The sequence below is a fragment of the Chinchilla lanigera genome, unplaced genomic scaffold, assembly GCF_000276665.1.
Source record: "Chinchilla lanigera isolate Chin_1 unplaced genomic scaffold, ChiLan1.0 scaffold00036, whole genome shotgun sequence".
Classification (NCBI taxonomy): Eukaryota; Metazoa; Chordata; class Mammalia; order Rodentia; family Chinchillidae; genus Chinchilla; species Chinchilla lanigera.
Window position 1 is genome coordinate 19,852,781 of NW_004955437.1, and position 26,665 is coordinate 19,879,445.

Here is a 26,665-nt window from a genome sequence, read left to right on the forward strand (position 1 = left end):
GGCTGTCATTTCCCCCACTGCAGTGACCAATGATGAACTTGAGTGACCACTTGGAGCGGGTCTCCAAGCTTGACCCCGAGATAGAAGCTTATTTCCCACTGGGACCGCTTGTCCAGCACAGGTCAGAGGAATGGATACATTCTCTTTCCTGTTTCCTTTTAAACAGACCAGCAGAGTGAGGCTCAGCAAGGGTCACCAATGCACCTGAGGTCGCAGAGCTGGTAAACGGCGGGACTAGACTTACATACAGGTGCCATGCGCTCCACTGCCTGCGCTACCTCTTTTCGAGCTTCCATGATCGATCAGGTGAGTTCCCCGGCCTGGGTGTGGCCAGCCGCCCTCCTCACCTCGACACAAACCCCTCACTGCTCGCCTGGGTTACTCCCGGTTCACCACCTACTTGCAGGTTTCTGCTTCTGGTTCTCTGGGCCACCCCTGCCTGGTTGCCCAACCTTTCTGCACACCCCAATGCTCGGCCTGGGCCCCACTCACTGTAGAGCATCTCAGGATCCTCCCAGCCCCATTCCCCATCCTCCCCTCCCCAGACCTTGGTCCCCAGTCTGGGATCCGTGTTTCTCTTCATGGATCCTTGGGCATTAATACCCCCCAAAACCCAGGACTTTCTTCTGGGGTTCTCAGCATCATCTCAAAAAGGGGAGGCAGCTGCTCCCCAGGGGTACAGGATGATCCGCTGGAATGTGAGAAGTATCAGAACTCATTTTTATACAGTATATCTTTACCTTTTAAAAGTTCCACACTTATGTGTATATTGAAATATACACTCTCTCTATTTGTATAAACACACTGTTGGCTCCTCGGGAAGGGACCGTGTGTTACACATGACCCAAGGGGCCAAACCTAGCTCCTGGTAAACAGCAGGTGCACAGCACACTCTTCAGCTATCTCAGGCAGACAGGGACGACTTCACCGATGGAGGCACATGCCTGCGCATGCACACGTTGTGGCGCTGGCTTGCCTACAAGGCTGAGTCCTGGAGGAGGGGGCCTCAGGGAGAGAGGCCAGCAGGAGCTGAGGAGGGACAGGGAGGTGTGTGCTCAAAGGTTCTCACAGAGTGTGGATGTCACAGCAGGGGAGTGGGCAGCCATGTTTATTTCTGTTTTATAACTAAGGACCTGGAAGCCCAGAGGCACCTGGCATCCGTCCTGGGCAACACAGCTCAGGGCAGGGCAGCGGATCTGGATGGCTCATGCTTTCCGGGGACTCACCTCATCCTTGTCCACCACCTGGATGAAGAGGGGGAGGGCAAAGCCGACCTGCGCCAGCTCAGTGATGGCCACGCTGTACTCGGAGCTGTTGAACTCAGGGGCATTGTCGTTGATGTCAATGACCAGGATGTTGAAGGTTGTGGTGACAGTGGCATCAGATGGGGTGCGGTCATCATTCAGCTCTGTGCCCTGCAGACAGAGGACAATCACCCCAGGGATGAAGGCAGCCATAGTCTCAATGCTAGACACTGTGATAATGTGAGTTATCCTGTGCAGTCCTCCCTGCAGCCCTGGGAGAAGAGTCTGTCTTTAGTGTCTGCACGCTGCTACTAAGGAAACTGAGGCTCAGACAGGTTAAGTAACTTACACAAGGGTATAAAGGCTGAGTAGGTTTCAAACTCGGATTCTAGAACTGACATGTCATAAGACAGGTAAGGAGGATGAGACAGATTTGGGGGTTCACCACGGGGCAAAGGGAGCATATTCAAGTTGGCAGATGAAACTGAGCCGGGAGTTGCTGGGCTAGTGGCCGATCATGACTTCACTGAGCGTCTGCTGTGGGCTGAGCACTGCTGGGGGCCGTGAGGGTCCGGGCTGGACTCAGGAATAGACGGTGCACAGGGTCCCACAGCAAGTTGGTGGCCATGCTGGGACCCTGTGCTCACCTATTCCTGAGTCCAGCCTGGACCCTCACGTTGACCAGCCCTGCTCAGACCAGAGCAGATCTCAGTGAAGTCTCGGTAGGCCACTAGCTGACCCAGTGCTCCAGTCCCCTCGGAGCTGACCACCTGGCCTTGGTGGGAGGGTACCAGCAAAGAAGGGGAGGTCAAGAGGGGACTGGGGCTGTGCAGCTGGCATGAGACAGGCCATGCTGGCGCACCCTCTGTGGCTCACACCTATCGCTGCCACAAGCCCCTCTCAAGGTCAAGGGGGGCAGTGAAAGGCCCGGCAGGGCTGACCGAAGAGCATCTTTCCCTGATCCCTCCGCCACTCCCTCCTACAAACGGTTGGCTGAGGCTGGTGAGTCCCGGTAGCCCAGGCAGGATCCATGCCCCTGACCGGCTTCCCAGGGCACGGCTCAGCAAGCCATTGATTTTAATTAAAACCTGCCAGGAGTGGCAGGCAGCTGCAGGGGTGAGGGCCCCACACCTTCCAGGGTGAGGACTCCAGCAGCTTCTGCCCTTCTGTTTCCTAATCCAGGGGAGTGTGAGACTTACAAATGGGACAAAAACCTCAGACGTGGGCAAACTCAGGCATTCATGGTGTCTGCACCTGAGAAGCTGGAACTATGAACAGAGGTCGGGTCCACAGGATGAGCACCTTCTCCCTACGCTGGGGACAAGGGGCCCAGTCTGGGCAGGTGTTGGCGGCAGATATGTGGTACCCTGACAACTGCTCGTCCTCTCCTGAGGGGCCTGCATGAGCCCCAGTCAGTGCAGGGAGAGGGCAGGAGTGCGGAGCGTCTGTCTGTGGGGGAGCTCCCGGGCCCTCGAGGCTGGCTCAGGGTACAGGCAGCCCCTCATCCTGCGGGCAGGGTCCCAAGCTGGCCTTACCTTCACAGTCAGGATGAAGCCATGGCTGTAGAGGGGGTTCTCCCTGTCCAGCAGACCATTCAAGGTGAGCGCGCCGCTGATGTAGTCCAGGGCAAAGATGCTGTTGGTGTTCCCTACAAGACAGAGAAGCGTTTGGGTGTGAGGTCCACAGCAGATAGGCATGGGGCTGGGCTGGGGCTCCGCTCCGGGCAGTCAGCAGGAGCCAGTACATCAAAGGATGCTGGTTCAAGGGAAATGGAAGAGCACTGGATGCAAGAGTCCACGGAGAGGCGGCAGTGGCGCTGGACTAATGAGCGAGAACACTGTGCCCTTCCTGGCTTTCTTCCGGTCCATCTGACCAATGAAGAAAGAATCGGTGTAGGGCTGGTGTGTCTTTAATGCCTCTCTAACACTGGCTTATTCTCCGTTGTAATGAAGAGGGCAGGCTTCAGGCTCAGAGCCTCCCAAAGTGAGCAGTGTCCAGCTAGAACTCAGTAACCTTGTTTTTTTCTTTGTGCTTATTCTAATGGTTCTGTCCAGTCCCACCCATCCCATCCCATTTATCTCATCCCATCCCATCTCATCCATCCCACCCCATCCTACCGCATCTCATCCCACCTCATCTCATTCATCCAGTCTCACCCATCCCAGGCCATCTATCCCATCCAGCTGATCCCATCCAGCTGATCCCATCCCATCCAATCCTATCCCATCCATCTGTGGGAGGGAACGAACGCTTGAGCCTTCAGCGCACACGTGGCACCCAGGGCCACGGTGAAAGCTGTTACAACTCCCTGCTTCTCCTGTTCCTGCTTGAAAGGGACCTGCTCATCCCTTTTGAAGACAACTTTCTCTTCTAATTTAGACTTCACGACAGAGGCTGCTCCAGGCCAGTCTGTGCCAAGTCGCCTACCTGTGCCATCAGCCAGACAGCTGGCTTCCACTCAGGTGGGACACTAGAGTCCTCCAGCCCACTGCAGGGGCCAGCTGGGGCAGGGGACAGAGAGGAGCCACAGAGGAGCTCGCTGGGGGTTCACATCACTCAGACTATGGGCTTTGGGATCTCTGACCTGGGCAAGGTCCCAGAGGGGATACCACTCCTGGCTTCCCTACCTAAGGCCCCAAAGTTACCTTCTGCTGGGTTAGGCATGGCTATTGGTGTGATGGAAGGTAGGGTGCAAGGAGACCTATAAATGCGTGAAGAGAGTTTGTCTGGGAATCTTGCTTGGGGAGCCTAGGGGCTGTGTGCTTCCACCTGTTCATTCACTCATTCAATCAGTCACTTCTGCCGAGCGCTGGTGGGAGCAGCCTTAACCAGTCCTCACAGCCAGACTGCTGGTGCCAAGGTGGGATGAAGACAGGACAGTGCAGGGACCCCTGCAGGGCTGGGCTCTGAGCCCCTGAGCTGAGCTCCTGCCTCCCAACCTCCACAGGCGAACACAGCGCTGCCCTCCTCCCTGCGCCCGCATCCAGCATCCCCTCACTCCGATTTTCATATAAATTTATTCTTTCCAATAAAGGAAACTATGAAATGTTTAACTAAATGTGATTCAATTTTTACCTTTGTGAGATTTTTCCCTATAAATCATTCACAAACCAGAAGTCCCTTGTTGAACTAAGTGCTTTAGTTTTTGGTTGGGAAAGTTGGGTTATCAACCCTAGCACACTCAGTTGTGTCTGCCTGCTGGGCACCTACACCCTGCTCATGGTCCCACGGCCCACCTCTGACCCAGAATCTGTCTCCAGCACTTAACACACCCCACTCCCACTTCTTCAACAGACCTGTGGCCAAACGCCCCCACAGGTACATTCAGACAGTGCACACACGTGTGCACACGCACCTTTCACATTTCTATCTGCGTCCACCGTTCAGCCGCCAGATAAGCACAAGGGACAAACTCCCAGGACCGACAACCAGAACAGGCTACACTCAGGGAAGCTGACAGGGCCACTGGAGTGAGGCACTGGCTGGGATGCTGCTCCTGTCACCATGGCAACATTAGCACTCACTGGGATGCTGCTGCTCCAGCAAGGGCAGGAGACGAGCCCTGTGCTCTGAGATGGGAAGGTCAAGGGCGTGTGTCACTCCAGGATCCCTTGATTAGTTCTCCCGCTTGTTCTTTCAAGTTCCTGTCAAGCACCCACCATACGCACGGTGCTGCAGAGGAGCAGAGGAAAGAGGCCACTCTTGCGCCTCACGGCAAAGCCCGACATCACCACACTATTGCGCATAGAAGTACTTGCCAGCTAAGGGCCCAAAAGAAAAGCCACAGAGCAGAGAAGTGGTTCAGATTATGCCCACGGGAGGCAGAATGCTGGGTTCAGATCATAGTTCGTATTAGCTGTGCGGCCTTGGCCAAGTTATTTTCCACATGCGAGCCTCAGTTTTATAGTGTGTAAAATGGGGGTAACACTAGTAGTACCTGCCTGGCACACTGGAGGCTCTCAACAGATGCTGCTGTCTGTACCGTACTAAGATGATGCCACCAGGGTGCCCCTCACCCCCATGGAGCTTGTGCCTCAGCTGTTCCCCCAGCAGGAACACTGAGCCCAGCCCACACAGTGCCCACCTTTTTAGCAGGAGAGCTCCACATCCAGGGTTCAGGTTTACAAGGTGGTTGCCCAGGGGCTGAGGCAGGAACAAGCCCACAAGGTGTCACGCCCAGGCTTCGCCTCTGCTCCCTCCTACTCACCCCTGCCTTGCTCAGACCCTTTAGCCCTCCCCCGTCCTGGGGGCTGTAGGCCTGGCAGCCGTACACAAGCTTCTCCGCTGTCCTGGAAACTGATAGCCCATGGGAGCCCTCTGGTCTGCAGATGTTCTGGGTCCCAGTCCCATGGGGGGCTGGGCGGCTCGGCGAGGCGCCCTTCAGCTGTTCAGTCCTCACCGCTGAGCAGAGGGGCAGCTGTCTCCCCTGGGTTGACAGCTGCTGTCCTGAGCATATGGGGGATCTGGCTGGGGAAGGGCTCCTGGAGAGGAAAAGGGTGTGTCACATCTTTAGGGGCCTTCAGACTCTGTACCTGGTGATTCACAGTGTTTTTGATTCACAAAAGAGAAAAGCAGGGGCTGGGGATTTAGCTCAGTGGCACAGCACCTGCCTGGCAAGCGCAAGGTTGTGAGTTCGATTCCCAGCACTGGAAAAAACAAACCAAAAAAAAAGAGAGAAAAGCAGGTCATTACCGACTTTGCGTTCTCCTGGGGCAGCTACCCGTCCTCCAGGAGCAGCTACCCGTCCTCCAGGAGCTTTAAGCTCTCTCCAGATTTGCGAGAGAGGGGTCTAGGCTATGAGGCTTGTGTGTACAAGGAGAAAAGCCACCAAGGTTGGGGGTCACAGCTTCATTCTCCCATTTATTAAAGTAGTGGCTGCTACTCATCAAATACCATATACCAGGCACTGAGCTTAACTGTGTGCACAATTATGCATTCTTCACAATCACCTGTATTCTAGTTCTTTCCACGAGGAAGCAGGCCCAGAGGTGTTATATAACCTGCCCAGGGTCGCATGATCTGTGGGTGGCCAGGCTGGACTTAAATTTGTGCCTGTCTTCCTCTCCTCATGGGCATTCACCCTACACACGTTTGTACCCAGAGGCAAATGAGAGGTGATCAAGCCTCACAGAGTGTGGTCTTAACCGGGTTGCTTTAGGGATCCTTGTGGGCAAAAGACCTGTGTGGATGTTTCTCAGGAGAAGACATACAAATGGCCAACAGGAAATGAGGAACGTTCAACATGACTAACCGTCAGAGAGATGTACATCACAATCATGGCGTGACATCACGTCACCCCGGTTGGAGTGGCTGCTACCAAAATGACAAAGGGTAGCACCAGGGCACGGGAGAACACTGAGATGATGCTGATGTGAACGTAAATTAGTATCAGCGAACAGTATCAGGATTCCTCAAAAACAAAAAATGAGGACTATCAGCTGATGCAGCAATCCCAGTGCAGCACACAAATCCAAAGGAAAGGAAAGGAAGTCACCATGTTGGAGACCGCCGCACTCCCATGCTGACTGCAGCGCTATTCGCAGCAGCCCGGAAATGGCAGCAGCCCAAGGGTCCATCAGTGGATGAATGAATAAAGTAAATGCGGTATATACTCTTAACAGAACACTGTTCAGCCATCAAAAGGATAAAATCCTGTCAGATGTGAACCTGGAGGACATTATATGAAATGCAGTAAGTGAGGCACACAGAGACTCACATGGCATGATTGCACTCATACGTAGACTCCATAAAAGCTGAGCTCATAGTGGAGAGCAGAACAGTGATTACCAGGGATGGGAGAGGGCTGTGGGGAGAGGTGCTTGAGGGAGGTCAGTCATTTCATCCAAAGTCAGAGTTAAAAGACTAAGTCATGGTGTCCTACCCCATAGTAGGGTGACAATAGTTAACAAAAATGTCTATTTCCAAACAGCTAGGAGAGTGGATTTTGGATGTTCTTACCATAAAGAAATGATAAATGTTTGCAGTAATGGACAGGCTAATTACCCTGACTTGAGGATGACTACACAAGGTATGCACGGTGCAAAATATTACATCAAGCCTCACGTATACCCAAGCATGGTGGTGCCCGCCTATAATCCTAGCACTTGGGAGGCTGAGGCAGGAGGATCACCATAAGTTTGAGGTCAGTCTCAGCTACATAAGCAAGTTCAAGGCTAGCCTTCACTACATAGCAAGAGACCCTATTTCAAAAAAAGAACCTTATACATATGTATGACCATTATGCATCAATTAGAAATAAAACCAAACTTTGAAAAAGAAATCTTACATGAAAAGCACTGAACATTCTAGAAGGTTCTGTGTAACTTCCTCATGAAGGCTGTACATATCAGAGGAATGCTCACCTGATGGTGTCCCCCAGGGACCTGGAGAGGTGGCTGCCACACACACCAGGTGCAGAGGAAATGAGGCCCAGACACAGCTCGACTCTGTGGCAGCCCTATCGTGCCCCTGGGGACACACAGGGGTATTTAGAAGTCGGCCAAGGAGACAGAGGCAATGGCCACAGAGGTGTGTGGGTAGCCACCCTAGTACCAGGTGTTGGAGGAAGGAGGAGTTCCTGAGAAAAAGAGGCCAGCAGAGGCCCAGAGAGGCTCAGAGGAGGAGGGCCCAGCCACGGCTGCTGATTGGATCTCCAGATGTCCCCAGAACCAAAAGTAAAGTACTGAGGGAAGTGGGGCCAGAGCAGGTGCAGCGGCCCAGGGTGGTACAGAAATCCAGGTGAGGGGCGGAGCAGCCGCTAGAGGGCGCAGCAGTCAAGCAGGGCCTTGCTGGTTCCCAGAGGGTGGGAGGCGGAGGGAAGCAGGGATAGAAGGCGGGCGGGGCTGCCGGAGTGGACGGTCCGACTTCAGGGAGGAGGCTGTGCCAGGTGGGGGAAGCCCGGCTCACCGTCTCTCCTCGTGCTCCTAGCAGCCTGCCAGTCTGTTCTCCTTTAGCCCCTCTCCTCCTGCGCACTGCCAGATCTCATCACTCCCACATCTTGTCGCCTCGTTATCTCGCCTGCAGCATTTTGACCCATGCTGCCGGGTCTGGGCAAAAAGCAGTTTAGTGAGTGGCTGATGGTGCGTGTGGGAACACAGGCTGATGACTTTGAATTGCTTTGTCTGCTCCACTGGGCTAACGGCCCAGCGTCCTGCTTTGGCCCTGGCTGCACTCAGAGTTAAAGGAAAACCCAAGGCTCCTGCCTGGGCTGAGTCGTGCCGGCTCCTAAGATCCAGCGTGGGTCATCTCTTGATGGAGGCGCTGCCCTCTCTTGCTCCACTGAGCCCCAGAGTGCCAGGCTGGCACGCTCAGTCCTCTCAGGGTGGCTGGGGACTCCCAGGCTCTCAGGGCCCGGGCTGGCCTGGAGGATAAGGGCTGGGGTCTCTGCCTCTATCTCCCCTGGCTCCCCAGAACAGTGCTCCTTCTACATTTTGCTGGCTGGCTTGAAGTTGGCTTTCTCTCCGGCAGTAGTCAGAAAGCACCAACCACATACAGCATGGAGTGCGGGGCATCCCTGGGGCTGAGTGAGAGAACAAGCCCCAGCTTATGAGGAACTAAGAACCTTCTGGGCTGAAGCCTGCACTCCTTCAAAGGCCATCCCCCGTCCAGCGGCAGGGTCCTCCCCAGGGAATGGCGCGGAAGCGGGATCAGCACTCCCCTCCCTCCTGCATCTCCTCTTTATCCAGGGTCTGTTCCCCGGGGTCTGTTTCTGCGACACCCACATGGAGACCGCCCACCAGGCGTCAATCTGCAGGATGAGAATGAGATGGAGGTGCCAGCAGCAGCTCTGGCACTTCCCAGCCGTGAGACCCCCTGCTGGCCATGAAGGCCTCTGAGGCAGCTCTTCACCTGCCAGGTGGGGATCACGGCCCCTGTGTCACGAGGGCTAGGTGTAGCCATGTAGGCTCAGCACCCACTGTGGAGCCCGGCACACAGAATCTGGAGAGGGACCAGGTCGCCCCTGTGGTGGCCCATCTTGAGCTGTGATGGCCACCATGTAGGAGTTCTTACTGGGTGCTGGCATTGTGTAGTGTCGTGCCCTCCCCAATCTCTACAACTCCCCAAGACAGGCAGCGCTGCCCCTGTTTTACAGAGGAGGAAACACGGGTGCAGTAAGGTTAAATATCACCGGCACTGGGTCACCTAGATCAAGGAGTTAAACTACTCTCCCAGGAAGGTGAAGAGCTCAAGATGTACCCAGAGGCCTCAGCATGCCACTGCCACTGTCCCCTGCCAGATATAGCCCATTAAGAGCTACATGTGCGCAGCTCACAAGGTGCAGGAGGGGCTGGCCTGCAGGCCCATGGCTGTCCGATGAAGCCATATCATTTCGGTTGGTGTTGAATTTTATCACTGTATCATGAAAATTGGTAGTCAGTTTGAGATGTGGGCTTTGGGCAAGAGAGCTTATGAATTAAAAATTGTTGCTTAGCTGCCTGCTGACAAACGGGCCCGAGTCCTGGGCGGCATCTGGGCCAGGCTGCATTCAACAGCTCCGTGACTAGCATATGGCAACCAGTGGTGTGGGTTACCTCGGCTTTCAGCCTGGGAGGGGCAGGGGAGAGCCCGGGGGTGGGAGCGTTAGGCCTACCCCCCTCAAAGCGTCCCCTGAAGCCACCTGGTCAGGCTGTCTGCACATCTCCGCTGGGTCCCTGTCTGCTTTCTGGTCTCTGCTCAAATGTCACTTGGGAGGAGCTCCCCCCATTCACCCCACCTTCCACACTCCCCGGCCACTCCTCCTACCATTATCCTCTTCTAATTCTTCCAAAGCCTTTCCACCTTGGAAACACTTCTCCTTTCATCTGTTTCATCTTATTCTCAGTATCTGTCACTGCATTGAGGCCCTGGGAGGCAGGTCCTGCGTAAGTGTTCAGCTGATACACAGTAGGTGATCAACAAATGCTTTTCAAATGAATGAATGAGTGGGGGCTGGGATGTCTGAAGCTACTGTAAAAGGCTATAGAGCAAGCCAGGCATGGTGGCCTATGCCTATAATCCCAACACTTGGGAGATTGAGGCTGGAGGACTGGCATGAGTTTAAGGCCAGCCTGGGCTACATAGTGAGTTCAAGGCCAGGCTGAACAATGTAATGAGGTGAGACCTTGTCTCAAAAAAAAAGGCTACAGAGCAGACCAATCCCAAGGTAACTCACAGTGTCACACATCATAAAGACACCAGCACCATGGCTGGCCCTTGGAGGCAGGATCAGCCAATTAGCAACCCCAGCTGGGCTGTCAGCCCTCTGGACACAACCATGGTGATCTATTCTACTCCTTTGGACAGAATGTTTCTGTGAAGTCCAGCTACCAGAGCCTTTCAGGTAGGTGTGACAACAGTCTGCTTGTCTTACACGTACTTCACACAAGGATGGCTCTCACCAAGTTCACTTAAAACCAACAAATGATTACCTCCCCTAATCAGACTACACGGCCGACTCTGATTCATTTACTAATAGCTGGCTCCAATTTATGAAACATTAACCTGAGTAGCCAAGGGTAGACAAGCTTATTATGTTAGGATTGCTAAGAGTCCAACCACAGTGGTGTACTGTGCTTGGCTCCCTGTCCCCTCATAGGTCTGCTGAGGACACTTTCATGGGGATCAGTGAGATATCACAAGCTGGGGTCAGAATCTCCATTTCCTGACAAGGCTTTCCTTTGCAGTCGAGGGAACTCCTCTAAAGGGAGTAATTTTGAGTGTGTCTACAAAGGCAATCACCAGCGTGTTCATCACAGGGTTGTTTTATAAGGAAAACTGGAAACCTAAGTGTCTAACAGTAAGGGATTGACTGAATGATTTACAATATTAAATTCAGATAGCAGCTAAAGTTTATAGAAGGGAAGTTTTTACAAAGATAGATGATTTAAAGCACATCAAGAGGAGTCATGAAACAGCATAGTTATGGGGCTGGGGATTTAGCTCTGCAGCACAGCGACTGCCTGGCAAGAGCGAGGTCATGAATTCAATTCCCGGTACTGGAAAAAAAAAACCAAAAAAAAGAAAAGAAAAAACCCACAAAACAATAAAAAAAAAAGCATAGTTCAGAAAGATATGTTTTGGGGATTAAAAATAAATGCATAAAGAAAGGAAGGAAATGTTGACTCCTTATTTCTGTGGGAAGTTCCCCACCTTGGCACTATGGATGTACTGGGGAATGCCCAGCAGGAACCCCGGCCACTGCCCGCTAGACTCAGCACCTATCCCCCACATGTGGCAAATGACAACTCCCAGACACTGCCAAATGGCCCTCAGGTGGGGCAAAATCACCCCTAGTTGAGAAGCATTGCTCCAGAATCTTTTCAACTTTTTTCTTTTGACTTATTTGAATTATATTTGCTAAACAAAAACCTGCCAGGCATGGTGGCGTGTACCTGAAATCCCAGCTACTTAGGAGGCTGAGGTAGTAGCATTTCCATTTGAAGCCAGCCTGAGGAACTTAGTGAAGACCCTACATCAGAATAGAAAATGAAAAGGGCTAGGGGTGTAGCTCAGGGGCAGAGTACTTGCCTAGCATGCGCAAGGCCCTGGGTTTGATCCTTAGTTCTGCAAAAGGAGAAAACAAATAAACAAAAAAACCTCAAAGTCAATGCAAATTCCTTTAAAAAATAATCCTGGACTGTGAATACAGTCAAGGCCACTGAATTGTATCTGTATTTACCACAAAATAAAAAGTCTCCAGTGTTTGCTGGCGTGTGTCTTGGAGTCCTAAGTTAGATGCAGGCTGAGTCCTCAACCGACTCCCTTGAGAGAGGAATTTTTTCCCCACCTGGGTAACAGCATCATTCCCAAGTCACAGCATTTAAGCCCCTGGTGCAGGGCCTTCGCCCTGGTCCCTGCTCAGGCAGGCAGGGTGAGAACAGCAGGGACCAGGCACTGGGAAGGGGAGCTCTGCCTCCAGCAGCGTCCAGGCCAGAGGAAGAAGAGGGCCGGGGCCGCTGAGAGCAGCTCGTTGGCACGGCTGCCAGGACACCGGGAGAAGGAAGTGGTGATCATCGCTTCCCTGGCCGGGAGCCAGCAGGGGATGGGGCGTCCTGGGGGGTATCAGGAGAGGCCAGTGCCAGGACCCTTGAAGCCAAGTGAGCAGTATGAGCCGTGAGGAGTCCAGGAGGGGGAAGGTGGTGACAGGAGGACCTGGTAGGGACCAGGCATGGACTATGATGCACTAACAAGGGCCAGGGCCTGCTGCAGGCCCCTGTGTGCCAGGCAACGTTCTAAGTGCTTTACACATGCCAGTCAATTACTCTTCCTGGCTGCTCCATGTGGAGGGTGTGATTGTCATCGTCATTCTTGTTATTATTCTTATTCCCATTTTACAGGTGGGAAGAGCGAGGCACAGAGAGATTAAGTGACCTGTCTGAAGTCACACTGCTGGTGAGTGGCAGAGTCAGATCCAAGTCTGGCTGTCTGCCTCCAGAGCCTCCTTGTCCCCATGCTGACCTGACCTGAGAGATGGGGCAGAGGTGTGCTTTTGCCTCCTGACAGAGTGCTTTGCATGACTGTTGCCTCAAAGTGACCTGGGAAACCAACACTGCTGCCCTCATATCAGGTGGGGAAACTGAGGTTCTGTCAGGCCAGATGACAGGTCTTGTGGCAGACACATGGTTACTCAGTGACCATACTGGGCTTAGAACCCCAATAACCAGACAGGAGAGGAGCCAGAGCGGAGGAGGAAAATGGGGCTGCAGTCCCCCCACACCCCACCTGCTTCCTTCTCTCCAGGGCTGGGGCGGGTGGGCCTAGAGCACCTTCTAGGAAGGTGGGAGCCCAGGTCCCCAGGGCTGGCTGCTGTGTGCCGCTGGGCCAGCCTGGCTACATAACTCTCCTGCAGCCTGGCACTCGGGACAGGTCAGGGCTCAGTGAGATTTACAGCTCCGATAAAGCCATCTCGGTCCTCGAGTAAGCGGTACTTGATATTTGATGATCTGAAAGGCCTTGTCCCCGAGGGAGAGGGCGAGGGGGAAGGAGTGGGGAGGGCACTTAAGAAAACAAAGAGGACTGTGATCAGATGCCCAAGGAGGAGGCACATGAGGGGGACGCGCTATCCTCCTGGCTGCATGTCCCCCCCCTCGGTGCCTGGGCACGGATCCCACAACAGGGCGCAGGAAAGACAGGCCCAGGGCCCAGGGCTCTTTGGGGCGTGGGGCCGCAGAGACCGCCCACCTCACCGCTGGGCCGTGTAGCAGGTTCCGGGGGAGGTGGGGGGTGTGCTACCCCAAGGAGCCCACCATTCAGCGCAGAAGACTCACGAACAGGGGAAGGACGAGACATGTATGTCGAGAAGCTGCCTGGGGGAACCACAAAGGCCTGGGCATGGAGTGTGGAGCCCGGGTTCGTGCCCTGGGGCTCTGGGGCTCTCTGAGCCTCTGTTTGCTCTCCGGGGTGAGCCCATCAGCCCGGCTCACACAGCGGTGTGGAGGCTCAGTGAGATAAGCCGCCTGAGCGCTGTACACGCTGTGAGGTGCTGAGCCCACGTCAGGGATGGAGCTAGGATGGTGGAGCAGGCGCCCGGGAGGGGAGTGACACAGCGCCTGGAACGGGATATTACCCGGGACAGGGTGTGTGGAGCCGGGTGGGGCGGGGCGGGAGCCAGTTTCAGGTGTCCACTAAGCGAGTGGGGTCAGGAGCCTCGGCACCTCCGAGCCTTCCTTTCCGGTCCTATTGCCTGGGACCCAGCCTCTTCCTCGAAGGCCTTTCATTCAGCCCACCTTGCCGAGCTCAAGAGCTTGTACAAGAAGCTCTGGCACCAGAGGCACCGAGTTCCAATCGCAGCACCACTGCTTCCAGCCTTTCGTGACTTCATTGCAGTAACAGAACTCGTCCCCCGGGTTGCTGGGAGGACAGAGCTGGACAGAGCGGCTGTCCGCCTTGCTGAGCCTGCCTGTCTTCCTGGCCACCTTCCCTCTATGCCAGTGCCAGCGCCAGTGCTGACCCTCGGGCCCATGCTGCCCCTCCCACCCCGACCGCTGTGAGTTCCAGTGCAAGTGACTTTCAAGACTGCGGAAGGAGAGTCCATCACATACACCTTGAGCCGGGTAATTTATGAATCAAATTGTGCTCCGTCAGGGCTCCACGGCCCAGAAATAGATGTGGTCAGATGAGGTTCAGGGAGCCAGCCTCAGACACAGTAATCTTCATAGAAGCCGGCTCTGGGCTGGCAGGGCCGGCCTGGCAACTGACCTTGAGAGGCCCCCCAGGGTTGCAGACCCCCCTCAGCCTGGCCCTTGTTCTGAGTCTGGAAGGAAGGACAGATTTCTGCCTGGGGCTCAGAAGGGGGCTGGTGGCCCTGAGCGGGTCACTTGATGTCTTTGGGCCTCAGGGTCCTCACCCGGTTAAAAACGTGGGGCTTTCCCAGGGCAGTGGTTATTCAGGTGTCTGTTTCAGTGGCAAGTTCTTTATCAGACAAAATCTCCTGGAACCCCAGTACATAAACCCCCATATCTGGTGAACGCAGATGGGGTGCAGGACGGGGCCATTTGCTGTCCCCCACCCACAGGGCTAGAGCCTCAGGGAACCTGGAGGCTCCCAGGAGCCCTTTGGTTTAACAACTCACTGTCAAGTACGAGTGCTCACCGGGGACACACAGCGTCGGACTTCATGCCACCCAGGAACCCCAGGACAGCAGCCCTGACCAGGCAGAGGAGGTCCCTGAGGGTCAGAGGATCACATGTCTTCATCAGGAGCTGCTCTTTTTGAAAGGGCGGATGCTGCGGTAGCTAGGACCGGAGTTCAGATCTCAGTGTCACTTGTCACCAGCTGTGTGACTGCAGGTCGGCGACTGACCTTCTCTGGGATTCAGTTTCCTCGAGTGTGAAAGGAAATTCCCGCCTCTAGAGCTGCCACAGGGATGACAACTCGTCTGCTCAGGTCAGCACAGCATCCAGCATGGAACAAGTGCTCAGCAAATTCGTTATTACAGGTTCGACCAGAGAGGGAAAACGTGGCTCCTGACATACTAAGCTGTTCAATCATCACAGTGACATCACTGATCAGTAAACCGAAGTGACAGTGCTGCTCTGAGTCACAGAGCCTGTGAGGGTGCGACTGGGACTTGAACCCAGAGCCTGGCTGCCGAATCTGTGCCCACCCCTCCCGCCCTGGAGACGCTGCGTGGAGAAGGCAGAGACGGCGCCAGGCCCAGCTGCCCGATGCTGGGAGGTTTCAGGCGTCTGGTCTGTGACTCAGAGTACAGCATCAAAGCAGCTGTTTCTGGTCAGGAAAGACTACAGGGAAAAACCACATTTAGCTAAGAACAAACCCAGCCGGCAAAGTGGAAAACATCAAAGATCTGCTTTCTACCAAAAATGAGTCAGGGTCATCACACGCACAAGCAGAGCTGGCAAATTTGTCCTCTGGGGCAGGAGGCCCCTCCCCCCATCTGAAAACAGCAAGGCCGGGGCCTCCCCAGGAAGTCTGATGCCAAGCGGCGCGGTAAGGCCAGCTCTAAAAAAAGTGCTGGGCTCAAGTTCAATACATGTTGAGTTGTTAGCTTCTCTACAGGATTTTGTCAGAGCTTTGAATGTGCTCAGGGGCACCAGATGGGTTGCCCTCCGTCCAGCCCTAGCCTGGCAGCCTGTCCAGGTCACAGGTCCCATGAGGATCCCAGACCCATGGTTGGTCCCCTGGGAGCTCAGGGGAAAACACACACACACACACACACACACACACACACACACACACACAGTAAATCTTTTTATATGGGAAATTTCACACATGCACACAGGTCGAAACAAGGGCATCATGAAGACCTGGGTACTCACCACCTAGATTCAGCAACCACCAAAATGTGCCAATTGTATTTATCTTAAGTCACCTCCCTCCCATACCCCACTTTTGCTTATGGTGTCATCCAAGTCAATCCCAGCTCATCTTTTTTTTTTTTTTTTTTTTTTTTTTGGTCTTTTTGAGACAGGGTCTTGCTGTGAAGTTCAGGCTGGCCTTGAGCTCACTTTGTAGCCCAGGCTGGCCTCCAACTTGCAATGATCCTCCTGCCTCAGCCTCCCGAGTGCTGGGATTACAGGAGTGTGCCATCATGCCCGGCTGCCCAGTTCATCTTTAAATACCATTCCCATCTGTCTTGAAAATTAAAGTGCGGCCAACATACCATGATCACAGCCTATAGAACAGGCCAATCCTCGTGTCCCCTAAGATACAGCCACATTTAACTGAGAACTCGGGTTTTTGTTTGTTTGTTTGTTTAAGACAGGGTCTTGCTGCGTAGCCCAGGCTGGCCTCAAACCACAATCCTCCTGCCTCAGCCTCCTAAGTGCTGGGGTCATAGGTGTGTGCTACCACACCCAGCCAGGACCCTGTTACCGAAGCAAGCATCAGCCTCCAAGGCACCCCCGCCTTCTGCCCCAAAGGCCAGATCTCAGGTCTCTCACCAGGCCTGCAGTGCTTAATTTCCTAAACAAAGAGAAAGAACAGAAAAGATGGGAAGCAAATGTGGTGGGATGTCGGCGGGCGTGGTGTGGGCAGTGATTACGGGCTGTGCTGCACCGACATGTGCATTTCTGTAAGCCTGCCATCCGTCACACCCGCCCATGACCCGGGCCCACCTCTCTGACGGAGGCCAGGGTCCTGGCTGGGGTGGCAACTGCACCTTAGCAGCCCTGCTCAGATGTCCCCGTCCTCCCCGCTGCAGCCTCAGCCCCAGCTGTCACATTAGGTCCCCAGCCCCTGGCCTGGTGCCCCACACCAAGCAGGCGTTCCTCCTTGAGGGAGGAGCCAGGCAGCGGGGAGGGCTGTCCCAGGATGCTCGTGTCCCCTGGCTCACCGGAAGGGAGTTCTCCTGACAGGACAGACTGGGGTAGCTTTGCCTTTCTGGATGAGGCTCAGCCAAACTCTTTCCCAAACCTCCGACCAGTGTTTTGAAAAAGAGAAGCCCCAGGGAAGAGCGCAGGGTCTTTCCCTCTGGGCGCTCCTCAGGATGCGTGGCCTGGGTCTCTTCCAAGTCCAGGGGCTCCTGGGTCTGCCCTCCTCGCCAGCTGGCACAGGGGCCGGGAGGGCAGTTTCGCTGGCAAGCTTCCAGCACAGTGGAACCCCCGGGCTGCCCCACTCCAAATTCTGCAAAAGACACCTCTGGAAGACAGGAAGCAAGGGACCCTGCTGGAGACATCTTTTGGGGTGTTCTGCAACCTCGAGACTCTCAGTGCCCACAGAAAAGAGGAAGTCAGCCCCTGCGCTGTGGAGGGAGCTCCTGGCACTGTCCCTGGCACCAGGCAGAGCCTTGAAGCCCTCAGGTTGGGCCCAAAAAGAAGGTGGTCTTTGATCGTCAGCTCCCTCCTGCACACCTCTGCCCAGATGTGCCCACTTGCTCCTCCTGGCATCAAAGCAGTGCCAGCTGGGGCAGCCCCAGCCCTTGGTCCCTGTCCTCGGGATGACTCGCGGCTTTAATTACAGGGCCAGTATGAGTCTCCAGAAGGAGCCAGCACTGCCCGCCATGCTTGGTTCCTGCCAACAGGGCCTGCCAAGTCGGCAAGGTGGTGCTGTGCCCGCTGGCGCCAGGGAGCCGCCGCCTGTACTGGGAGCCGGGCCTTTCTCCCATCTGGGTGCCCACAGGCCAGCCTGCTGCTCCTGCAGGGTGGGTGTGTCAGGAGCGAGTGTCATGAGTGTCCTAGGCACACACAGGGGACAGGGTGGGGCAGGAGGAGCGCGGAGGCCCATGGCCTAAGGGCAGCAAGCCTTCCAAGGAGAAGTGTCCCTGAGGTGGCCAGAGGGTCCAGATGGACGAAGGAACGCACAGAGCCCAAGGTCCCATGGGTCACAGCAGGGGCTCTCAGCTGGCCTCCCTGCCTCTCCTCTTGCCACCTCTCTAGCCCCTTCTCCATGTGGATCTTTTACAAGCCTGGCACGGGTCAAACTCTTCTGCTGTGAGACCTTTCCAGTGCAAAGGGAATAAAGTTCCACTCCTCACCCCTTCTGGTCTGCAAGTCTAAGCAGTCAGCACCCATCTTGCTTTCTGACCTCTTTCCCTATTCCTAAGCTCTGCCTTCCCTGTACACTTTGGCCTCATTAGCCTCTTTTTTCTGTTTCCTAAATAGACCCGGCTTGGTCTTGCCTCAGGGCCTTTGCACATGCCATTTCCTCTGCCTGGACCGCTTTCCCTAACAGCTCCAGCACTGCTCCCCTGTCACCATATCACAGAGGCCTTCCTTAGCCACCCTAGCTAAGTGACCCCTGCTCAGCCTTTCTCCAGCACACCCCCTCTCATTTTCCTGCAAGCAGTTGTCACCATCTGAAATTATCTCGTGCATTAATCTGCTTGATTATTTATTTTCTGTCATCCTCACTAAACTACAAGTTCCTCTGGGGCAAGAGCTTCTCTGTCTGCTCGCTCATGGCCATATCCCCAGCAGCTGACACAGGAGAGGTGGCTGATGAATATTTATGGATATTCAAATTAGCCCAAACAAGCTGCCACCCTGCACCCAGGACCACACCCATTCCTCCCTTCCTGGGGCTGAGTCACCACCCAGCCTCATTCCCTGCAGGAAGGGGTCCCTTTGGGAGTTTCCTGTCCCCGCTGCAGCTTCAGGGCACTGGGGAAGCTGCAAGGGGGCAGGAATGAAGGGGTTGGCTGGACTGGAGTGCCCGAAAGAGCCAGCCTGGGAAGTGCTAACTTCCTTGCTGCCTCGGCTTCTGCGTTCTTGTCTGGCGTGAAGCTCTGGGTCCCTGCGGCCCACGACAGCTGTCCTGGGAGAGAGACACGGACGGCCGGGGCAGGGAGGAGGCAGCCTGGCTTGCTCCCCTCTGGCCAGCCTGGGGATCGGTCCGCTTCGCCGGGCCAGGACTCCCTTAAATGAAACTCCCTTTGGCGCAGGGCCCGCGGCCCACCCAGTCACTCCTTCGCCCAGGAATGAAAGATGATCGGGCAGAGTTCGGCACCGAGGCGATCTCCATAAATCTGCCAGAGTGAGCCCGGGATTACTTTGTGGAATTAATTATCTGTCCTTCAAACAAAGACCTGACCTCAGCGACTGAATGTCCCCAACCGGGGAGGAAGGGAGTGCTGTGGGTGGCAGGGAGGGGGGCCACCACAGGGGCTTCCTGTGGGAGGGCCTGGAGCGGGCTGGATGAGCAGGTACTGTATGTCAGGACCTCGCTGGTCCCTCCTCTAAGACCCTCCATGGCTCCCTCTCGTGACATACATCAAGTCTGCGTGGCTTCCAGCGCTTCCTGCAACTTGGCTCTTCTTGACTTACCCAACAAGTAGGCTCTGAAGTTACTTTCTGTGCCTACACAGGGTACCCTAATCTCATCTCCTCTCCTGCTGGGCTTGCCAGGAAGGGGTCTTGAGTGCGTAGGACAGAATCAAATTGTACATGAGCCAGGTCAGTGGCTGCCATGCTGCCAAAATATGATCTTCAGTTTATTGAGCTCTATGAGCCTCAGTTTACCCATCTGTAAAATGGGAACTATGAGGGCAAGGTCTGTACTCCATAGAATCCTGTGAGGCAGGTAGCTCCAGGGAAAGAGTATTAGCGTCAGACCCACCTAGGGCTGGGTGTGACTCCTGGCTCTTCTACTTCTTAAGGGCTTAGAACAGCCCTACATGCTATCCAAGCTTTCTGAGCCTCAGTTTCCTCCTCCGTAAAGCGGGGACACTGATGGTGCTTGTTGTAAGATGCAGTCTCCACAGATGACTTCTGTGGAGAAGTCTTCATGACACCCTCGTGTCCCCTGCGGTGGGTCCCTGTGGCTTTCTGTTTTCTGTCCCTTCTTGCAGAGCCCCAGCTGTGTGTGAACCCCACTCACTGCCCCTGAGTGGAGCTGACGGCAGTGCCACCCTCAGTGCCTGCGAAAGTCAGTGCTAATCACAGAGGCTGCCCAGAGCCGGGCTCGACACCAGCCAAGCCCCAGGGAGTGGTTGTGAGTCACACAGGCTCTGCAGGAAGGTTGGCTGGGGCAGGCTTTGGCTTCTCTGGGGAACAAGAAGACAAGGGTTGCGGGGGAAGCGCAGGAGTCTGATGGTCACCTCCAGCTTGGAGGTGGCTGGGTGGGACACAAAGGCCCTGGCAGTGTGGAGCAGGTGGGCTGGTGCCAACTGCGGTCTGTGCTGTGCTAGGGCTGGGCCATCCTGGGCAGGCCACACCTGCTGCCCCCTGCCCTGCTGTGTCCCATGGGTGTGAGTTGGGGGGTTAGAGAGGGCTTCCTGGAGGAGGAGATCGTGGAGCTAAGTTTGAAAGGAGGGGAGGGGTGTAGAAAGATGGAGAACGATAAGAGTGACTAAGTCACCAAGTAGCCTAGGTTGAGCTTGACCTTGTGATCTTCCTGCCTCAGCCTCCTAAGTGGCTAGGATTATGGACATGTGCCACTGCATCCAGCTTTGTTTGCTCCTTTACTTACTGGATTCCCCAACGTTCCCCTGTTGATTTGCAGCAATATCTTATATATTCGAGCCACGTGGCTCTTGTTGGTTTTAGTTGTCGCAAAAATCTCCTGTCATCTGCTGTGGCCGTTGTCTATGTATCCCTAATGAATCCAAACTCCTTTGATACCCCTCTGTTTTTCTCCTAGGGCATGTGCTCTTTGGGTGCTAAGAAGTCCTTTCCTACTACAAGGTCATGAAGATATACCCCCACACTTCCTTTTATGAGCTTATATTTCACCTTCCAGGTCTTTAATCCATCCAGAGTCCTCTCGGTACATGGTGCAGGCTAGGAACCTTGCTTTATTTCCCCCTTGAGAGCGAGCTAGCCCCTCAACACCAGCTCCTAAACAAGTCATCCTTCTAGTGCTGATTTGTGGTACCTCTTTTGTCAGATATCAGGTGCCCGTGTTTACACCTGGCTCTGATTCTGGGAGCTCTATTCCGCTTCTCGGGTCTCTCCGTAGGTCTTTAAAGATGTCCTAGATGTGTGCAGGACCATGCTGCCCTCTCTTCTGCGCTAGCTGCCAGGTGACACTGCCTCAGTCTGGCTTGTGCACATGTGCCCCTTCTCCCCGCTCCTGGGCCTTGGAACTGGAAAACTAGAACTCAGAGATGACTGACAGCTCAGACAGCCGCGGAGAGGACGTCTCAAGAGCAGCCGTGGCGCTGCACAGGCAGCAGTGCCATTGAGACCCGGGTGCGTGGGAAACACGGAGGGGCAGAGACGCTGTGGTCAGCTGAATGGTGGCCACCAAGGTCGTCCAGGTTCAAATCCCAGGAACCATAGAGTGTTACTTTTTGACACCACAGGGACGATGCAGGTATGATTCGCTTAAGGATCCCGAGTGGGGGGATCACTGTGGAGTATCTGGGGTGCTCTAAACCTAACAAGTGTCCTTCTAGGACAGAGGTGTGACCACAGGACAGCAGAAGGCCGTGTTTCAGGGAAGAGCAGACTGGAGCATGCAGCCAGCAGCCGAGGACTGCTGGCAGCCACTAGGAGCTGGAAATGCCAAGAGGGGGACTGTCCCCTGTGCCTCCAGAGGGAAGTAGCCCTGCCACACCTATATTCTAGCCCTCAGGTAAACCTCAGGCTTTGGTGACAGTAAAATAAATTCTGCGGTTTTAAGCCACTAGGTTGGTGCCAGTTTGTTAAGGCAGAGACTGGGAATGACAGATACTGTAAGCAACAAGGGAAGTTCAAGTTTGGTGTCCTCGGTCCTGATCCTGACAGGCCTAACTCCAGGGATGGTCTGCTCCGGATGCCTGCAGGAGCCCTGAGGGAGCTGGGATTACTCCGACCACCCCATCCTTGGCCATCCAGCCCCTTCACATCATCTCCCCTATTGCCTTGTGCAGCCTAGACGGCCCTCAAAGCCTCGCCCACCTCAGTCCCTAGTGCCTGCGATGCCCCTTGACGCCTGACCTGTCCCTCCTTCTGTCCCATTAGCGGCCCCAGAATCTCACCTACGACCCTGGCCACAGAGGCTGGCATTCCCGGCTACAAACCCTGTGCTGGGAGCTCTTCTGAGCACCTCACAGTCCAGAGGTGACTCCTGGACGCCCCTAGGAGCTCCACTGTCTTCCCACTCCCCGGATGAGGAAAAGCTAGGCCAAGATGATGCCAATATCAGGATTCCCCAGTCCCTGCTTGGGCGTTCCTTTACCCACTTCCGCCACACTGTTCTGCAATCTGGACTATTATTTATTTAATACTTTCCTCTAACTGGATTCCATGCTTTTCCCTTTATCAACCACTCTAAAGGCAACTTATTTAAGTGTCAGAAATGGAGACCTGCTGCCTAGCCATGCACAGAGGGTGACTGCAGGATGGGAACAGAGCCCCGGGGGTGGCCGCACCCTCTGCCTCTAAGGCCAGATCCATCCTCTGTTCCATGGGGAGCTGAGCTGAGGGCTCCAGACACAAGCCCCCACTGGACTTTCTCCTGGACACAGCGGAGGGAAACAGAAACTCCGACAGGGAATCAAGAAGGGAATGACTTCCTCCCACATGAGCCGATGCTGTTTCACCCCTCCACCAGCCTCACCTCTCGGGAGAATCCGCACAGCTGGAGAACCAGCGCTGGGGTGCATTCACCATCCCGGCCTCAGCCCCTGCTCTTGGCCTTTTGCAGCCTCTCAGAGGACTCCCTGGGGCACCAGCCACGAAGGACACATGAGCGACTTGCCCTATGGCAGTCCCCAGGAAATCCTGGCGCTTCCCCGCAGCCCAGGTTCCATGACACAGCCTGTCATGGAACCCCTCCCCCCAGACCACCTAATGCAGGGCTGGCTCACGGAGACCTGTCTCAACATTACCACGTCACACACAGGCCACTCCAGTCCCTACAGACTCCTAACGGGGACGGAAGGCAACCTAAGGACTCAACTGTCATTGATGAAGGGCTCTTTTAAGGTCTCAACCGCTCTTGCTGACATTTCAGAACCTCACCGTGCAGTGGAGAAAGCGGGTCTCTGGCCCTCTAGAGCAGCTCTCGGTCTCCTACGCATTGCAGGATGTGCCAGTGCCCTTGTGTTCGTGGGCTCAGAGGCACTGGTCTGATCCTACGGAGGGCGGCATCTCATTCCCTGGCAATGGGAGGCTGGGAGGGGCAAGGAGCTGGAAGGCAGAGGTGGCCTGATCCTAGCCCACAGCTCCCACGAGCCCGCGCCCCGCAGGAGGCCTGGGATGGAGCACAGCCTCTGAATGCGAATGCGTAGCAATAAATTCATTCTGTGCCCCGATGTTTGTTCACTTCAATCAATGTCTGAAAATATCTGCTCTGAAATCTCTGTTTCCGGGGTATTGGTTAAATATTTGAGTGGGGAACAGCCAGTTAATTGAGCCAGGCACAGCGCTCAAGAGGGAGGTGGAGAGAGAGGAGCTGTGCACACCGGAGGTCCGGCCAAACCTGGGGCGCAGGCAGCAGGATGGTCTAGCGGGGCTGGCTAGGCTTGGTGTGTGGTGCGGCGAGCACGCAAGGAGAAGGGAGCCAGCTGCTGGCTTCAGCGCCCAGCTCCACCACCCGCCAGCCATTCGACCTGGGGCACGAGCCTCAGTGTCCTCTGTACAATGGGGCCACCGATCACAGCGCCACCCTCAGGCTGCTGGGAGCATTTAAGGGCAGCACAGGTAAAGCACCCAGGAACTGTTAGCTGGCACTACTCCGGCACTCCAAGGCCTCTGGTGCACTCCAATTGGCAACAGGGTGTCAGAGCTGGAGGAAGGTCCCCTGAACAGGTGCCCACACCTCCCCCAGGGCCCGGCGCCGCCCCTCCCTCTGGGTCTCTCCAAATTTCCTTAGAGGACCGCCTTTCCCGTGGGGGCCAGCCTCATCACCCCCGAAGTACGTACGGCCTATGCTGTGATGCCAGATCTCACAGGCAGGGGGAGTGTCAGTGCCCCTATTTCTGTCCATCATCCATTTTGCTCTAGGATCATGGACTACCCAGGAGGCTGGACCACTCTGATGGCAAAGAGGGTGCTGCCAGAGGAGCGGGCAGCCAGTGGCCTCAAGGGGCTGTGGGCAGGGACCCAGCAGGCCAGTAAGCAATCAGGTGGGTTCCACCTCTACCCTGCCTCGTGGGTCCCTCCGAGACCCAGGGGGTTGATGGAGAGCTGAAGTCTTAGGTTATGTGGGCAGCCAGGGGTGAGGGTCTGCGAGACATGGACTCGGAGAGACCCCATCGATAACCACATGCTGAGGAGCCCAGGCACCCGCTTCTTGTCTGTGTTCACCATCCTTGTTAGTAACACAGCACATTCCTCGAGTGCCTACTGTGCCAGGGACTGTTTTTTTGTTTTGTTTTGGCACTGGGGATTAAACCTAGGGCTTTCAGGCTGAGCTGCACCCCCAGCCCTTTCTAATTCTTTTTTTTTTTTTTTTGAGACAGGGTCTTGCTAAGTCCCTAAATTGCCCAGACTGGGCTTAATCTTGCAATTCTCCTGCCTCAGCTTCCCAGAGTGCTGGGGCTAGAGTTACGCACCATCGCTTGGCTTCCAGCTCACAGCTCATTATTTAGTATTTTGAGGCAAGATCTTGCCTTTGTAACCACATTGCAAATTGTCCAGGCAGGACTTGAACTTGCAATCTTCCCACCTCAGCCTCACAGAGTGTTGAGATTACAGGTGCACGCCACTGTACGCAACTCAAGTACTATTTTGAGGGTTCAACCCTTATGATAAACCTATTAATATTCCCATTTTACAGAATAGGAGACTGAGGCACAGGCAGGAGAAGTAACCTGATGAAGGTCACTGCCTTGAGCCCAGGCTGGCTGTGGGGAGGGGCTGCGACTAATGCTTCTCATCCCCAGAACAGACACATAATGCACATGAAGGCACAGATATGCGGGTGGGGACACAGGCGCAGGTGACACAGTTTTGTTCCATGGAAGTCACGAATCAGAGCTGTGAGTGGAGGTGGCTGACAGCTGAGCACCAGAACTCCGCCTGTGGCTCATCCTCTCCACAGGCACCCCGGGGTCCCCTCTGTTGGCCCCTACCCCGTCTGCTCCTCCCCTGCCCCAGCTAAGCTGAGCCGGAGAAACCGGGAGACAGCGATGCGGGGTAGGGGGCGACTTCGGACTGAATATCTTTGTAACCACATTGCAAAGGGCATGCTAAGACGGAGCCTTACGTTTAATCTTTCTGTTTTATTGCTTTTTCTCTTGTATGATTTAACCTTGCGCCAGGTACCAAGCTAGATAAATAAAAACTTTTATTTCAGATTAGCCCCGGCTGGGGGCCGCCTTGAAAGCCAAGCAGGTACCTGAGGCATCTGATGAGGAGGGACCAGGGTCTGAGCTGCTGAGAGGGGCTCAGCTTCAGTTCAAAGCCCCTCAAAGGTCCTGGAGACCTTTGCTGAGGTTGGAGCCACAGGCTGTGCCCCCAGCTGGGCAGGGGCAGGCAGCTGGGACCCGGACTTCCCGCCCCTTTCCTTGCACACTCGATGCCTTTTCCAGGTACTTTCTTCTGATGCTCAGCCCAGCTGGGGGACGCTGCCCACACTGATTCTCTACTAAAAAGTGAGTCTCATCAGGGCAGTAATGCTGGCCTTCGCTTCCCACTCGGTCCTAGGATCTAGCATGGAGCTCGGTACACAGTAGCCACTCAATTAATGTGCTCTGGGCAACTGAATGAATGAATGATTGATTGAATGCATAAATCCTAATCCAGACCTGCACACAGACTAGCAGGCTGACAGCAATCACTCCACATATGGGCAGAACAGTGTGGATTTGATAGCAGGAAGCTCTGGGTTTGAATCCTGGGCCACCACTGTGGTGCCGCAAGAGCTAAGCAGGTCCCGTGAGCTCAGCAAGTTTCAGCCCTCATCTATAAAAGGATCCTGCCAGCCCTTTTGTGGAGGTTGTGGTGAGGGTGGGAGATGATGTTATAGCCTGAGGCAAACTCATCCGCATTCAGACAGAAACAGACAAGATGTTCAAAGCAGCATGGTTTGTAACAGAAAAAGTCAAGCTCTACACTCCTGTACAGAGAAATAGATACAGTAGCTATGGTGATTTCATAGGATGGAACAGTATATAGTAGTGAAAATGAACTGATACCTACACCAAGCAATATGGATGGCTCTAGGATACTGAATAGAAAACGTGTCCCAGGAGGCTATTTTATTGCATGATACTTACAAAAATAAAGGTCAAAGACCAACTAAATTCAAGCAACACAGGATCCATGTACATAAAAACAAGATATTTTCTAAAAGGAAAGGAACGAGAAAATGTGAGACTCAAGGATATGGTTCTGGCGACAGAGGCAGGGTTGGGGTGCACGAGGCACTCACAGGCAGAAGTGAGATGTGCTTGGGGACCTGGGGGGCTGCCGTGGGCAGGGCCTCAGATGCCCTAACACTTCTAAACAAGTTAAGAATAAAATAAAACAGACTCATGCCTGGGCCAGGGTTGACTGTGAGTCAAGAGTTACGCGTAGATCAATTCTGAGGACTGGGGTGTAGAGAAGGTAGACTAAATGCTGGCTAATTTTATAATCCCCTCAAGCCCTGCCAGCCCTGGGAAGTCAATACAGAGC

General features: G+C 54.7%; 1 protein-coding gene across 7 annotated transcripts in view; it reads right to left on the reverse strand.

The window, feature by feature from the left end:
• Positions 1-26,665, reverse strand: part of Cdh23 (cadherin-related 23) — a gene marked incomplete at its 5' end in the record, with an annotated part of 360,927 nt that overhangs the window by 168,989 nt on the left and 165,273 nt on the right. For all 7 annotated transcript variants that reach the window (XM_005390029.2, XM_013516828.1, XM_005390030.2 and 4 more), the window contains 2 exon segments: positions 1,227-1,415; positions 2,780-2,892. In XM_005390029.2, coding sequence (XP_005390086.1) covers positions 1,227-1,415; positions 2,780-2,892 — 302 coding nt within the window.